At 45.9% G+C, this 13,516-nt stretch overlaps 1 protein-coding gene across 1 annotated transcript; it reads left to right on the forward strand.

Annotated features, from left to right (window-relative positions):
* Positions 1-334: 334 nt before the first annotated feature.
* cibar2 (CBY1 interacting BAR domain containing 2) lies at positions 335-6,470 on the forward strand. Its single transcript, XM_023810843.2, has 10 exons — positions 335-429; positions 819-941; positions 1,396-1,630; positions 3,867-3,935; positions 4,127-4,228; positions 4,560-4,565; positions 5,111-5,215; positions 5,302-5,415; positions 5,667-5,810; positions 6,046-6,470. The coding sequence occupies exons 2-10, from the start codon at positions 922-924 to the stop codon at positions 6,187-6,189; spliced, it is 939 nt and encodes a 312-aa protein (XP_023666611.1). The 5' UTR covers positions 335-429; positions 819-921; the 3' UTR covers positions 6,190-6,470.
* The last annotated feature ends 7,046 nt before the right edge of the window (positions 6,471-13,516 follow it).

Below are 13,516 nucleotides of genomic sequence, written 5' to 3' on the forward strand. Positions count from 1 at the left end.
AACATTTTTTTTTCTCTTTTCTCTCCTTCCTCTCTTTCACACGCAGACATTAACACTTTGCTGCTCCGCGTTCCTCTCCTCTACCACCACCCCCTTCACACATACACTTAACACACATAACGTTCCCTTCAAACAGCCGTCCTCCCGCGCACGGCTCTCACAGAGACAGTAAAAGCTGTGACCTGCAAACAAACGTGCACATTCTGCTTTCACAGCAGGAGCGGAGCTCCTTAGAGAAGCCGGTCAGGACTGCGAGGGCTTCATTGTGGAGGCGGCTTTTGATCACACGGACAGGCGACTCGTCAGCTGCTCTTCTGTTTGTTTGTTTTTGCATCATTGTTAGAGGGACAGATTCAGTTCGATACGAGCATGTGCCTTTACACACATATACAGGAAGGGGGAAAGGACTGGTCTACCAGAAAACGATGAGTAAGACGATCTTACACGTGTTTGGACTGAAGATAAGCATTAAACTGTGCTGTATGTTAAACTGCGTCCCCAGCCGACACTCATAACTGCAGCCTGTGCAATATACAGTTAGAGTTCCCTAGACAGCTAGCCTTGCATCTGTTTTCTGCAAATGTGTTTAAGTCCAGTTCTGTGGAATGGGATTTCCTGATTTACTTAACATTTCACAAACTAGGGCAAGACAGCTCTTATAATTTACTGTTTTTCATTGACAAACTTGAACCTCAAATCGACTCCTCGGATGTCAGTGCTTCAAACAGCAGCGTAAAGATAGGGGCCTGCTGCCCTCTGGTGGCAGAGAAGTGAAATGCATTACGGAAATGCAGCGCCTTTTGTTGTCGTTTCCTTAGAAACTGATGCTTTTACCTGCGACAGGTGACGCTGGGCGGCAGATATTAGACCAGCTGGTATTCCAAAAGGTTGCACGTATTTGAGACCTCCACATAAATTGAGATGAGTACCTTTATTTCCAGGTAAGTCGATATTTTTTATGCAGTCTTGTATTTGCTGTCTTATATGTTGACGTCATCTAGGCATGTAAGACTGCTAGGAAGCAGAGACGACGTTTATAATTAAGGGAATATGCTCCCACTTTGCTCGAGACAACTGTGCCGTTATAAATGTTTTTTATTCAATGAAATCTTTTATATGATGCTATTTTTTCCTGGCATGTTTTGCAAAGAGGAAATCTTTTGCATTTATAATACGTTCATGCTTCTTAAAACATGTAATACTACCATATAAATGACCCCTGTAAAGCCACTCAAATAAAATAAAGTTTAACATGTTCTGGAACTCTCACTGATTCCCAGGAATGAAACGTTATGCATCTTCCACCATTCATTTAATACGTTCTGGACTCTGAAGTCAAAACAGATGGTAATGGGGGTCCAGGGGGGGCAGTTATGCTGGAGTGTCTGCTTCCAGGGAGCCACAGGTGAAGCTGATGGAGTCCACAGTGAGTCAGGCCGAGGTACACCTGGGCCAGCTGTGCATGGTGCTGGCCGCGTACGCGCGGCGCACGGCCAAGCTGCGGGACAAGGCGGACCAGCTGGTGCACCAGCTCAACGACTTCGCCAACACCGAGGACCTGGAGCTGCGCACCAGCCTGCGCATCCTGGCCGAGGACCTGGCTATGCTCCAGGACTATAGGCAAGCCCAGGTGCAGTGGCTGCCCCACCCTCTGCTTAGCCAGGATGCCTGGTAGCCATGTGGGGCAGCAGAGCGCCCTCTGCTGGTAGCTGCCACATGGGGCTTTGCGTAATGTTAGTGGCATCATGATGCCTAGTTGATATAAATCTTTACTTGCCATCTACAGGTACATTGCAATGCTTCTTTAAACATACCCCATCTTGCTCTCCTTTGAGACACATATACAGCTCTGGAAAAAAATTGAGACCATTCTATATATATTTTTTTTAAATCTGCATTTTTAAATCCTGGATTAATTCTGGTTCTGCTGGCAGAAGGCTAAGCTGAGCAACAGGTTGCTTCCAGGCTCAAAGTCTCTAAGACAGCACTACACAAGAATACAGTGAAGCAGGAGACACTGGGAACGACCAGAAACTAGCCAGGTAAAGGGCAGAAGCGACTTTCTAATGCCAGAGACGACCATCAACTTATCTGGCAGTGCTTCATAAATCGGAGGGTGACCTCAAGTGATCTTGAAAAAGAATGGGAAATATTAAGTGCAGATGTGAGGTGCACAGCTAGGACGGTTTGTATCAGGCTCCTAGAAGCAGGACCGAAGCCCCATAAAGCAAGGAAGAAGCCCTTCATTAATGAGAAACAGGGAAGATCCAGGCTGCAGTTTGTAAAAAATGTGTATTTTACATAGGCACATACCCATAAATTGAGAAATGAGTGAAACTGAACATTTTGCTATGCCTCTTAATTTTTTCCAGAGCTGTATATACCACTGATTATGGTATATACAGAGAGTCTATATACCACTGAGAGTGGTATTTACAGAGAGTCTGGGGTCCACGCAGGGGTCTGGGTGCTGATCCAGGGCCCCTGCAGCATTTCAGGCCCAATGGAATGTTACTATTATAGCACCCGGTGATCAACACGCATAGAGGCTTAACCCACAGAGCCACAGACCTCCATTAAGCTCTGCATGGAAGATAACGGCATGGGAAGGGTCTTCGGGGGTAGCACAGTAATGTGTATGTTGTAGCTCAAGCTGGTACTGATTGCAGTCTTTGAGCAAAGCCTCGTTACAAGCGGAGACGTGTGGGTTCTGGCGCGCATCAGCCAGAGACGCAGTACTCGCAGGGATTAGGCCGCCATCATCACAGACATAATGTCTGTCATATCAATAAGAACACCACCGCACCCCCTGTGAGACTTAATCCTCCTCATATGAAATCAGTTGCCCTAAGAAATCAATTACATTGACAGATATTTTCAAATACTGTTTTGGTTTGTTTTCAACTTGTGCAGCATCTGGATAAACAAATCTTTGCATTCAACACATCCATCTATCCATTTTCTGAAACCACGTAATCCCAACTGGGGTCGTGAGTGATTGAGCTTATCCTGGGAACAATGGGCACAGGCAGGAACCAACCTCGGGCAGTCGCCAACACAGCACAGGGCGCACACACTCACAGGGCCAATTTGGACCCACCAATCAACCTATCCTGCACGCTTTTAGACCATGGGAGGAAACTGGAGCCCCCGGCAAAAACCAACGCAAACTCGGGGAGGGCAAGAGAACCGCACACAGAAAGGACCTGGGACCGGACCCGGGACCTTCTTGCTGTGAGACAGCAGCGCTAACCACTGCACCCAATTCAACACATATGTAGTTTAATTCTGCGGACAGCCCAGTTACATGTCATTGTATGATGGGTTTACACAACACCGCCCTGACTCTCTAAGGACCCCCAGCTTAATTAGCTGTTACATGCATTCAGGTTTGTGCAGCATTAAAAAGAATCATCAGCAAACCAATTGTGTGACCCACCTTCTACAGCAGGGGTGGGGAGCCTGTTCCACGGAGGGCCGGTGCGGGTTTTTGATATGACCTCTCAACCAGCCAATAATAAAGCAGTGGTTCTCAACTCCAGTCCTGGGGACCCACTGTTATTGGCCGACTGAGAGGCCATCCCAAAAACCCACACCGGCCCTCCATGGAACAGAATCCCCACCCCAGTTCCACTGAAAATAATTAGCTCGGTTATGTGTTTATATACAGGAACCTCCTTAAAACATCACATGAGCCTTGGACCCTCTATAGCCACCTGTCATTGTGTTTATGGAGAGTATGACAAGTCATGTGACACTGCCTCAGTAGACAAAGGAAAGCGGCTTTGACATGATAAATGACCCTGGTATGACAAAAGACATCAACCGTGCCTCCTGTAACCAATGATCATCATTATCCTTGCAAGGTAGAGAGACTGGAGACCAGAGTTGTCACTCCGCTGAAAGCGTATGGTGAGATTGTGAAAAACAAACGAGTAAGTCTCACCTGTTCTCTGCCTGCTACTCTTTTCATTGGCTTATGACTGGCATTATTTAGATTTGCCATGATATATAGTTTCCAGTGTTCTACTCACAGTAACAAATACTAGCAGTCCCATGGTAAGAGTACACCTGTGATTCTGTTTATTATTCCCGATTTGTTCTGCATTCTGTGTCTGTCGATCAGGCTGATCTGAAGAAATTCACCAATGATCGTAACCGGGAACTGAAAGAAATACAGAAACTGGAAAGAATTCGGATTAAAAATCCCTCTGACAGACAGGGTATTGTATCCTTTGACGGGTGGCGCTTCTGCAAACTGAAGGTTCTTGTTAAGCATCTTTTTTTTAAAAATAAAAAAAAAAGATAAAATGACATCACATAGTAAGAGAATTATTTTCAATTTGATCAAAATTAAGTGAAGATTTAATTAATCGTTACATTTCTAACGAAATTAGAAGTTTGAGTTCCATTTAAAAGGACTGTGGTTTGACTGCGTGTGTTTTTCTTTTCAATGTGACATCACCCCAGGCCTTGCCAATAGCTAGAGTATGTTGTTTAAGGCCATATTTTAATCTGGCCATATGACGTATGGGATATCCTTAACTCTCCTTTATCAGTCCCAGGTAACTGTTTGCACTTGTATCCTGACAATGACAGTTGCTGTCTTTATATTCATATTCAGTCCGTAAATCTGCTCCCTATTTTTAACTGTCAGTTCATGCATCGCAGTGTTTGCAAGTCCGTACTTCTACGTCTGGGCATTGAGTGGCACTTGTTTAAGAGCAAACAGATTTAAAGACACTACACATCTGGCAAATCATGCCAAAGAGTTTCACTCTGCAGTGTATCATGTGATGTTTCAGTGTATCATGTGATGTTTCAGTGTATCATGTGATGTTTCAGTGTATCATGTGATGTTTCAGTGGTGCATTACAGTTTATTCATTTGGCAGACACCTTTATCCAAAGAGACACAGAACTGAGAAAGCGGGGTCTGACAGTCCCTGGAGTGAATGCGGGTTAAGAGCCTTGGTCAGGGGTCAAGATAAATCACTCTACCAATCCGGGGATTTAAACTGGTCACCCTCCAATCAGACACAGCGTTCTCACTCCCTGAACCACTCACTGCTACCAGATACAGGCTAGTCCCACCCCTCTCTTTCCGATAGGCCGAGGCCAGCGCACAGATAGCATCAACCAACATGCTTCGTAGCACCCGGCAGCTGGAAGAAACCATAAATAACTTCCAGATGCAGAAGCTGCAGGACATCAAGGTCTGTCGCAAGAGACAACAGTCCAGCTTTTAACTGGCTGAATACTTCAGCAGAACTCCATAACTGAAAACACTTCTCCATTTCAGGGGATCTTCACAGACTTCATCACCATTGAAATGCTCTTCCACGCAAAATCGCTGGAAGTTTACTCGAGCACTTTCCAGAACCTGAGCGACATGGACATTGACAAAGACTTAGAGGTAAAAGACCTTAAGTTGAGGTTTCCTGATGAGGACTTGGGTCCATTTGCACTTTGCTAGAAATCAACAAAACACAATGTGATTGAAAGGAAGGTACTACTATAAAAATTATGAGAATCATGTGGTAGAGTCCCTCAATTTGTTGGCTAATAATCCCACTTGAAGGAACTGATAACCTTGTGTATTAACATGACTTATCCATGTAGTGGGTGATTCTTCACATCTCCTTTTGCTCAAACTCCCGCTTCCAGAGATTTAGGTCAAGGATCCAGGTGCATGATGGGCTGTTGGACAATAAAATTCTCCAGAGTTCCATTCCCCTGACTTCCACAATGCCTCGCTATCCCAGCCCAACTATCTCTACTCTGAAACAACTGTCAGATTATCCCAGGAGGGTCAGTTGAATGACTTTTATTTAACAATAGTTACCACGTGATCTTTTCAGTAAGGGACTGAGCATTGATGGGTCACTAAGAATCAGAGGGATTTCGAACCAGAAGGTCATTGGTTTCAGCAAAAAATACCTTTGACGTTCTTGTTGCATGAGAAGAATGGCGTGACCGCCAGTGTGTCGCTCTCCTCAATGCAGAGTGAGACCCTAACAGACCCTAAACATTTTTTGCTCAACAGCATCATGAAAGTACACTGCAACGGCAGGAGGAAATGGAGGAGGAAGATGAAGAAGAACAGGAGGAAGAAGAAGAAGGGAAAAAAAGAGAGTCATACGCTGTCAAGTACACCAGAATGAAACGACAGCAATACGGTGGCGTGTGACGCCCCTATGGTCTCCATGACAACACGTCCAATGTAAACCTTCTTCACAATGCAATATAAATTAGTCATAAAACACTGTGGCTTAATAATCCGCGCAATGAATTCATATTAGTGCACAAATAATTCAATATAAAATATGTGGAATTAAGTAGTTACAAACTGTTATGACTAGCAAGCATTATACTGCATTATAAATAATCTCAAGTATCTTAAGTAAGGTATTAACACCTGTTTTAATGTTATTTCTGTAAAGCTGTGAGTTGCACATAACATCCTCATCTCTGAAAATCACTTTAAAAATAAAGATGTTTTCTGTTACTGTAATCTATTACTTTTTATTTTATCTATCACTTGTTTAATAATCGATCTTCTAAATTCAAAGTTGTCTCGCATGCTGATGGTTGATGACTAGTGTGGCTCCAGATTATAAGCCAAAGGAATAAATTATATTAACTGTACCTACGTCAGGGACAGCATGCGGCACCGTAACCCTCATTATATCCGATTTTCTCATGTCTCATTACCATACTGAGAAATGACCATTTCCCAGTCCTTGAAAAGTCAGTTTTTATACCTAAGCTCTAAGCACAGTGTCTCCACACCACTTGTTCCCTCACTGTCTCAGCTCCTGTCAAACGAAAGGTCATCTAGTATTCAGCCTCGACTCCACCAGCAAACCAGCAGTGCCACCTTCCTCGCTTTGTTTTTGCCCCGAGGGCAATTCCTTGTCCCCAAGATGTGCTTCTAATACACGTTTCCCTCACCTTAATGCAGTCCATGGAATTACCTTACTGTTTCAGTTTCTAGAACACTTGTATGATTCACCTGTTACTAGAGGTATAATTAGAAATTCCGGACCCCCTGACAAAATGTCGCCCCACCCAATTTTAGGTATAATTTTATTTAAGGGCCCCTGTCATGTGTTTGGCCCCTGGATCTTCCACACGCTTCCATTTCCCTTGCCTGTTATATACAGATTTTAGACCATTGGACCCTCATGAAGTCATTCATCCAAGAGGTGCTGTGTTAAACTGCAAATCAAGAGAAGGACAGCAGTATTTTCAATAGTAACAAGTCTACAAAAATAAAACCAAAAGCACAAAACTATAACAGTACAATAAAGAGAAAGATGATCTGTAAGATATTTTGTAGACATTTCACATATCCCAGTTTCACTCCAGTTGAGCCTTGGCGCAGTGGATAAAAAGGATAGATTTCCCATTAATGACAATGATGGAGCATGTCGTCTGAGTTTCTCTCCCAGTGTCTGTGATTGAGCAGCTCCAGTGGAGCCAGCGGCACACCCCACATGACTGGGCACTGAGTGGCTCCTTCTGAAGGTGCTAAGTGCGGCGCAGAAGGTGTCTGAAGCCTGCCAGCTGGAAGCCGTGTGCTCCACATCGCCACCCGAGGTGAAACCACCCTGGAAAAGAACAGTGAAGCAGTTCCTCCATGTGTCCCACATCTACAATGCAGCCAGTCTGTTTCTGTGAGGCTGTCTGGGCAACACAGTACTGGGGAGAAAGCCGATTGGTTTGTCGCCTTTAATAGACTGGTATTGGCGTACTCGTGTCAGGGCTGTGGGAGGAGCAGTGACCGTTGGCCACCACCAACCTATTAGTTCCTTCACAGGAACAAAGACAGAAAGCTCTTTTTTCTGATCAGTAACAGCACAGGTGGCAGAAATCTCCCCAGCAGCTGAAGTTCAGATGTATCGAGAAATGATTTTGTGAAGATTATGGCACAAGAGCAATGCACTGCAGCAGGCAGTGTTGTAGTAATTCAAAGTAAATTGTTCTTTGCTGATATGATGTTTGTATTGGGGAATCTGCTATAGATTTCCCTGCTTTTCTCTGTGATGAACAGACCGTTTAGGACACAAAGATTTTGTTGGATGGAATGGGGGACGTTATAATTAACTTTTAATTAAATAACTTTGGAGTTAACTGGTTTGGAGAGAAAAAAACCTAAAATCTCAATTTTCCCCAAAAAAAAGAAAGACCTCTGCACTCTCCTTAGCCACATTTACTGTTGACTATTAGCTAATTACATTTCCCAGTCTTCAAGCAGTTGCTTTCCATTTGCTAAATATGCAAAGTATCTGTAATTCGTTCAAGCAAATAACATGAAGTTCAGCAGAATTTCGGCCAAAAATACTCATTAAACCTTTAATGAAACATATACAGCTTTCAGCTGATTACTTATCAATCAGTGAACATTTATTACAGGCCATACTGCCTTCTAAACTTGCTTTGGTGGAACAGTGTTAGAAACCAGATACAGACAGAAGCAAACGATGGCAGATGTGACGCCTGACTATCGGTGACACAGAGTGTGGTTTTACAGCACTTCTTTCTGGTGGTCTGTATTCAGGCCCAGGCCGTGCTGAGCACAGATGTTCTCTCTAGCATGGTGCAGAAATGAGGAAATGATGCTCATTATCACTCCCTGAGTTTAAAAGGCTTGTACAAGTGTGAGCATGTGTCTAGGGGAAAAGGCGGTAATGGGCACTGCCACACACAAAGCCGAGTCAGGCCGGTGCCAGTGTGGGGGCTGCGCAGGTGTGGAATGAAAACCCAGTCAGCTGAAACAACAGCGGCAGCCCTCACTGCGCTGATCCGTGTCACGGCCAAAGCAAACAGCAGATCTGAGCCTTCCTCATGAGTCAGAGGCTGATGTGCTTTCTGCGGATGTACATCTAGAGGTATGCCCCCATTCAGACCCAGACTCAGTTACACAGCCACGTTCCTTTAAAGAGATACGATGTGTGAAACACAGTCATATTCAGGATCACATCCACGCAGCCTTATTCAGAACCACATCCACGCAGCCATGTTCAGGACCACATCCACGCAGCCTTATTCAGAACCACATCCACGTAGTCATATTCAGAACCACATCCACGTAGTCATATTCAGAACCACATCCACGTAGTCATATTCAGGACCACATCCACGCAGCCATATTCAGGACCACATCCACGCAGCCACATTCAGAACCACATCCACGCAGCCATATTCAGGACCACATCCACGCAGCCATATTCAGGACCACATCCACGCAGCCATGTTCAGAACTACATTCACTTAGTCATATTCAGGACCACATCCACGCAGCCTTATTCAGAACCACATCCATGCAGTCATATTGAGAACCACATCCACGCAGCCACATTCAGGACCACATCCAAGCAGTCATATTCAGAACCACATCCACGCAGCCACATTCAGGACCACATCCAAGCAGCCACAATCAGGACCACATCCAAGCAGCCATAATCAGAACGACATCCACGCAGCTATATTCAGGACCACATCCACGCAGCCATGTTCAGAACCACATCCATACAGCCATATTCAGGACCACATCCACGCAGCCATGTTCAGAACTACATTCACTTAGTCATATTCAGGACCACATCCACGCAGCCTTATTCAGAACCACATCCATGCAGTCATATTGAGAACCACATCCACGCAGCCACATTCAGGACCACATCCAAGCAGTCATATTCAGAACCACATCCACGCAGCCACATTCAGGACCACATCCAAGCAGCCATAATCAGAACGACATCCACGCAGCTATATTCAGGACCACATCCACGCGGCCATGTTCAGAACCACATCCACACAGCCATATTCAGGACCACATCCACGCAGCCTTATTCAGAACCACATCCATGCAGTCATATTCAGGACCACATCCACGCAGCCACATTCAGGACCACATCCACGCAGCCACATTCAGGACCACATCCAAGCAGCCATAATCAGAACGACATCCACGCAGCTATATTCAGGACCACATCCACGCAGCCATGTTCAGAACCACATCCACACAGCCATATTCAGGACCACATCCACGCAGCCTTATTCAGAACCACATCCATGCAGTCATATTCAGGACCACATCCATGCAGCCTTATTCAGAACCACATCCATTCAGTCATATTCAGGACCACATCCACGCAGCCTTATTCAGAACCACATCCATTCAGTCATATTCAGGACCACATCCTCACAGTCCTACTCAGAATGTAAATGATTTAGGTATCTCACAGGTCTGGGGAGTGAGAGGAACCAATATCCTGCATAAACATCATCAAATTTCTAGGAACTGCTTTGAGATCCCAGTTTTAATGTTATGCTTGAAGTTTCCGCCATGTTAATGTGACATTAAAATCCCTAACCTGAGTGTGGCCTTGCTGATTTCCACAGTCAGATGCACTTACCTGGGGCTTGCAGGCTGCCTAATAATTCTGTGCTCTGAGAGTCAATATGTTGAATGTTCACAGAAGCACAGGCAAAACTTATGTAAGGGGACCCAGAGAGTTGTTTCAAGAACCACTAAATCCTCAGCTCCAATGTTCTATATTTAGTGGCAGGTGGCCCCTAACTCTTTTCTGTTTTGGTTTGGGTACATGTTTCAGGAAAGGTTGAAAAATCCTACTGAAAAAAAAACACCTCTCCACCACTAGAGGGCAGCAACAGGTCTTCTCTGGACCACAGCTTTGCAGATCATGCACGTGCCTCAGTACACGAAGGCATGCAGTAACAACATCGAAAATGGGTCTATTCATTCCTGTCACTGTTAATAGATCGGCCCGGCCTAATTACAGCCCCACCTTTAACTTTCCGTGGATGTTCTCCCTATTTTCAATTTTTTCCTATTTCTCTATATTTAGCTTTAAACATGAGACAGTTACTCTTATATTTTAATCTGTCACATCAGTTAAGAGATGTAACAACCAAAGGAAGACTCACAGATGGCAAACCCTAACTCAGGACCCCCCGATTATTTTTTCAGTGAGGGCCGAATTGCATTATTCGTCAGTAGTCAAATTTGGTTATCTGAGGGGGTGGGGTGGGGTGGGGTTAGGTGGGGGGAATTGGCTTTAATTGCATGGTCTGGATTCAGTTGCGTTTCCATCTGTGTGCAGTCTGCCAGTTGGTGACCACTGCCCTACTGTATCACCTACATGACCAGGAATGTAAACAGATCTGCTGTCTGAGGCCGTAATGCCCTCTAGAGTTTTGGAACATTACGGCACAGCATAAACTAGCGACAATAACAGATCCATTCCAAGCATAAACATTATACATTGAGACAGATGCCATATTAAAATACTGTTTGTTTATTTGTTCTTGTTCCAAGTAGTGGCATGATTTTATTAATTTGTGAGAAATGTGTCTCACTATAGACCCGATTCTGCCCACAGGAAAAATATAGGCCTCACTAAGCAATAATCTGAAGGAAAATGTGCTTAATACTCTGGTACCTCATTTTTATAACTCATTATATGAAATGAATTTATAAATCACTGCTTTGGGGCTGAAATGTAATGGTAGTGTTGTTCTGCAAAGGCACAAACATACTAGGTTGTCAGGCGACTGTAGAGGAGAACAAAATGCTGAAATTCAGCCACTAGTAATTTACCCACAATGCAACTGCAGCACATCCAGGGGTAATGGGGTGCAAAGCCCACCGCGGCGAAATCTGTGACTCTCTCTGGGGCACCCGGCTTGTTGTCACTATCTTGGCAAAGCGGAGAACCAGGAACATCCCCAGAAGCTGACAGACACACACAGCCTTCACCGATACACCCAGCGGCCTTGGCTAAACAGTCTACACGTCTCCTTGATTCACCCTTGAGGAAGGAAAGGGCGAAATGGCCCTCAGAGAAGCACTCAGATCAAGGTTGGTTGGGAAGCCGACTATGCGTCCAGGAACAGAGCGTCAGTGCATTCATAATTAATGATGGCAGCTGAGCCCTGCTGTGGGGAGCATTATGATGGAGAACGTCAAGGTGACGTTTGCCTGGCCACTCTGGAGGTGAAACACATCATTAGGACCTCTTATTACATCCCCTACAGATGACGCAAGTCCCGTCCAAGAGGACTGAGAGCTTACACACCCCTCCCACCCCCGTGTAGATTACTGTTGATAGGGGAGCTGAAAAGAGACTCTTGGTAGGTCTCCATTAAACTCTCTGCACTGACCACAGAAATGATAAAGAGCTCATCTACATAAATATGATTATGATTCATAACTAAATTAGGAAATATTACCCATACGTTCATTAAAAACCCCTTAGGTGTCAATCAACAGTAGTGAAAACCATCCATCCATCCATTCATCATCTTCCGCTTGTCCGGGGTTCGGGTCGCGGGGGTAGCAGCTTCAGTAGAGGCACCCAGGCCTCCCTCTCCCCAGCTAACCCCACCAGCTCCTCGGGGGGGACACCGAGGCGTTCCCAGGCCAGCCGAGAGATATAATCCCTCCAGCGAGTCCTGGGCCTGCCCCGGGACCTCCTCCCTGTAGGACATGCACGGAAAACCTCTCCGGGTAGCCGCCCAGGAGGCATCCGCACCAGATGTCCAAACCACCTCAACTGGCTCCTTTCGACGTGAAGAAGCAGCGGTTCTACTCCGAGGCCCTCCCGGATATCCGAACTTCTCACCCTATCCCTAAGGGAGAGCCCAGACACCCTGCGGAGAAACCTCATTTCGGCCGCTTGTATTCGCAATCTCGTTCTTTCGGTCATTACCCATAGCTCATGACCATAGGTGAGGGTAGGGACAAAGATGGACCAATAGATCGAGAGTTTGGCTTTTTGGCTCAGTTCTTTCTTAGCCACGACGGACCGGTTAAGCGCCTGCAGAACTGCAGACGCCGCTCCGATCCGTCTATCCAACTCCCGATCCCGCCTACCCTCACTCGTGAACAAGACCCCGAGATACTTAAACTCCTCCACTTGAGGCAGTACGTCTTCCCCAACCCGAAGAGGGCAAACCACCCGTTTCCGGCTGAGAACCATGGTGTCGGACTTGGAGGTGCTAATCCTCATCCCTGCCGCTTCGCACTCGGCTGCGAACCGCCCCAGTGCCTGCTGGATATCCCCAGCAGATGAAGCCAACAGGACGACATCGTCTGCAAAAAGCAGCGAGGCAATCCTGAGGTCACCAAACTGGACACCCTCAACGCCTTGGCTGCGCCTAGAAATCCTGTCCATAAATATGATAAACAGGACCGATGACAAAGGGCAGCCCTGGCCGAGCCCAACACGCACCTGGAACACGTCCGACTTATTGCCGGCAATGCGGACCAAGCTTCTGCTCCGTTCGTACAGGGACCGGATCGCCCACAACAGTGGACCCCGGACCCCATACTCGCGAAGCACCCCCCACAGAGCACTTCGGGGAACCCGGTCGTAAGCCTTTTCCAAATCCACAAAACACATGTAGACTGGATAGGCAAACTCCCAGGCCCCCTCCAGTACCCCTGCAAGGGTATAAAGCTGGTCCAGTAGTGAAAACCCTTAATA

The sequence above is a fragment of the Paramormyrops kingsleyae genome, chromosome 11 (assembly GCF_048594095.1).
Source record: "Paramormyrops kingsleyae isolate MSU_618 chromosome 11, PKINGS_0.4, whole genome shotgun sequence".
In the NCBI taxonomy this organism is placed as follows: domain Eukaryota; kingdom Metazoa; phylum Chordata; class Actinopteri; order Osteoglossiformes; family Mormyridae; genus Paramormyrops; species Paramormyrops kingsleyae.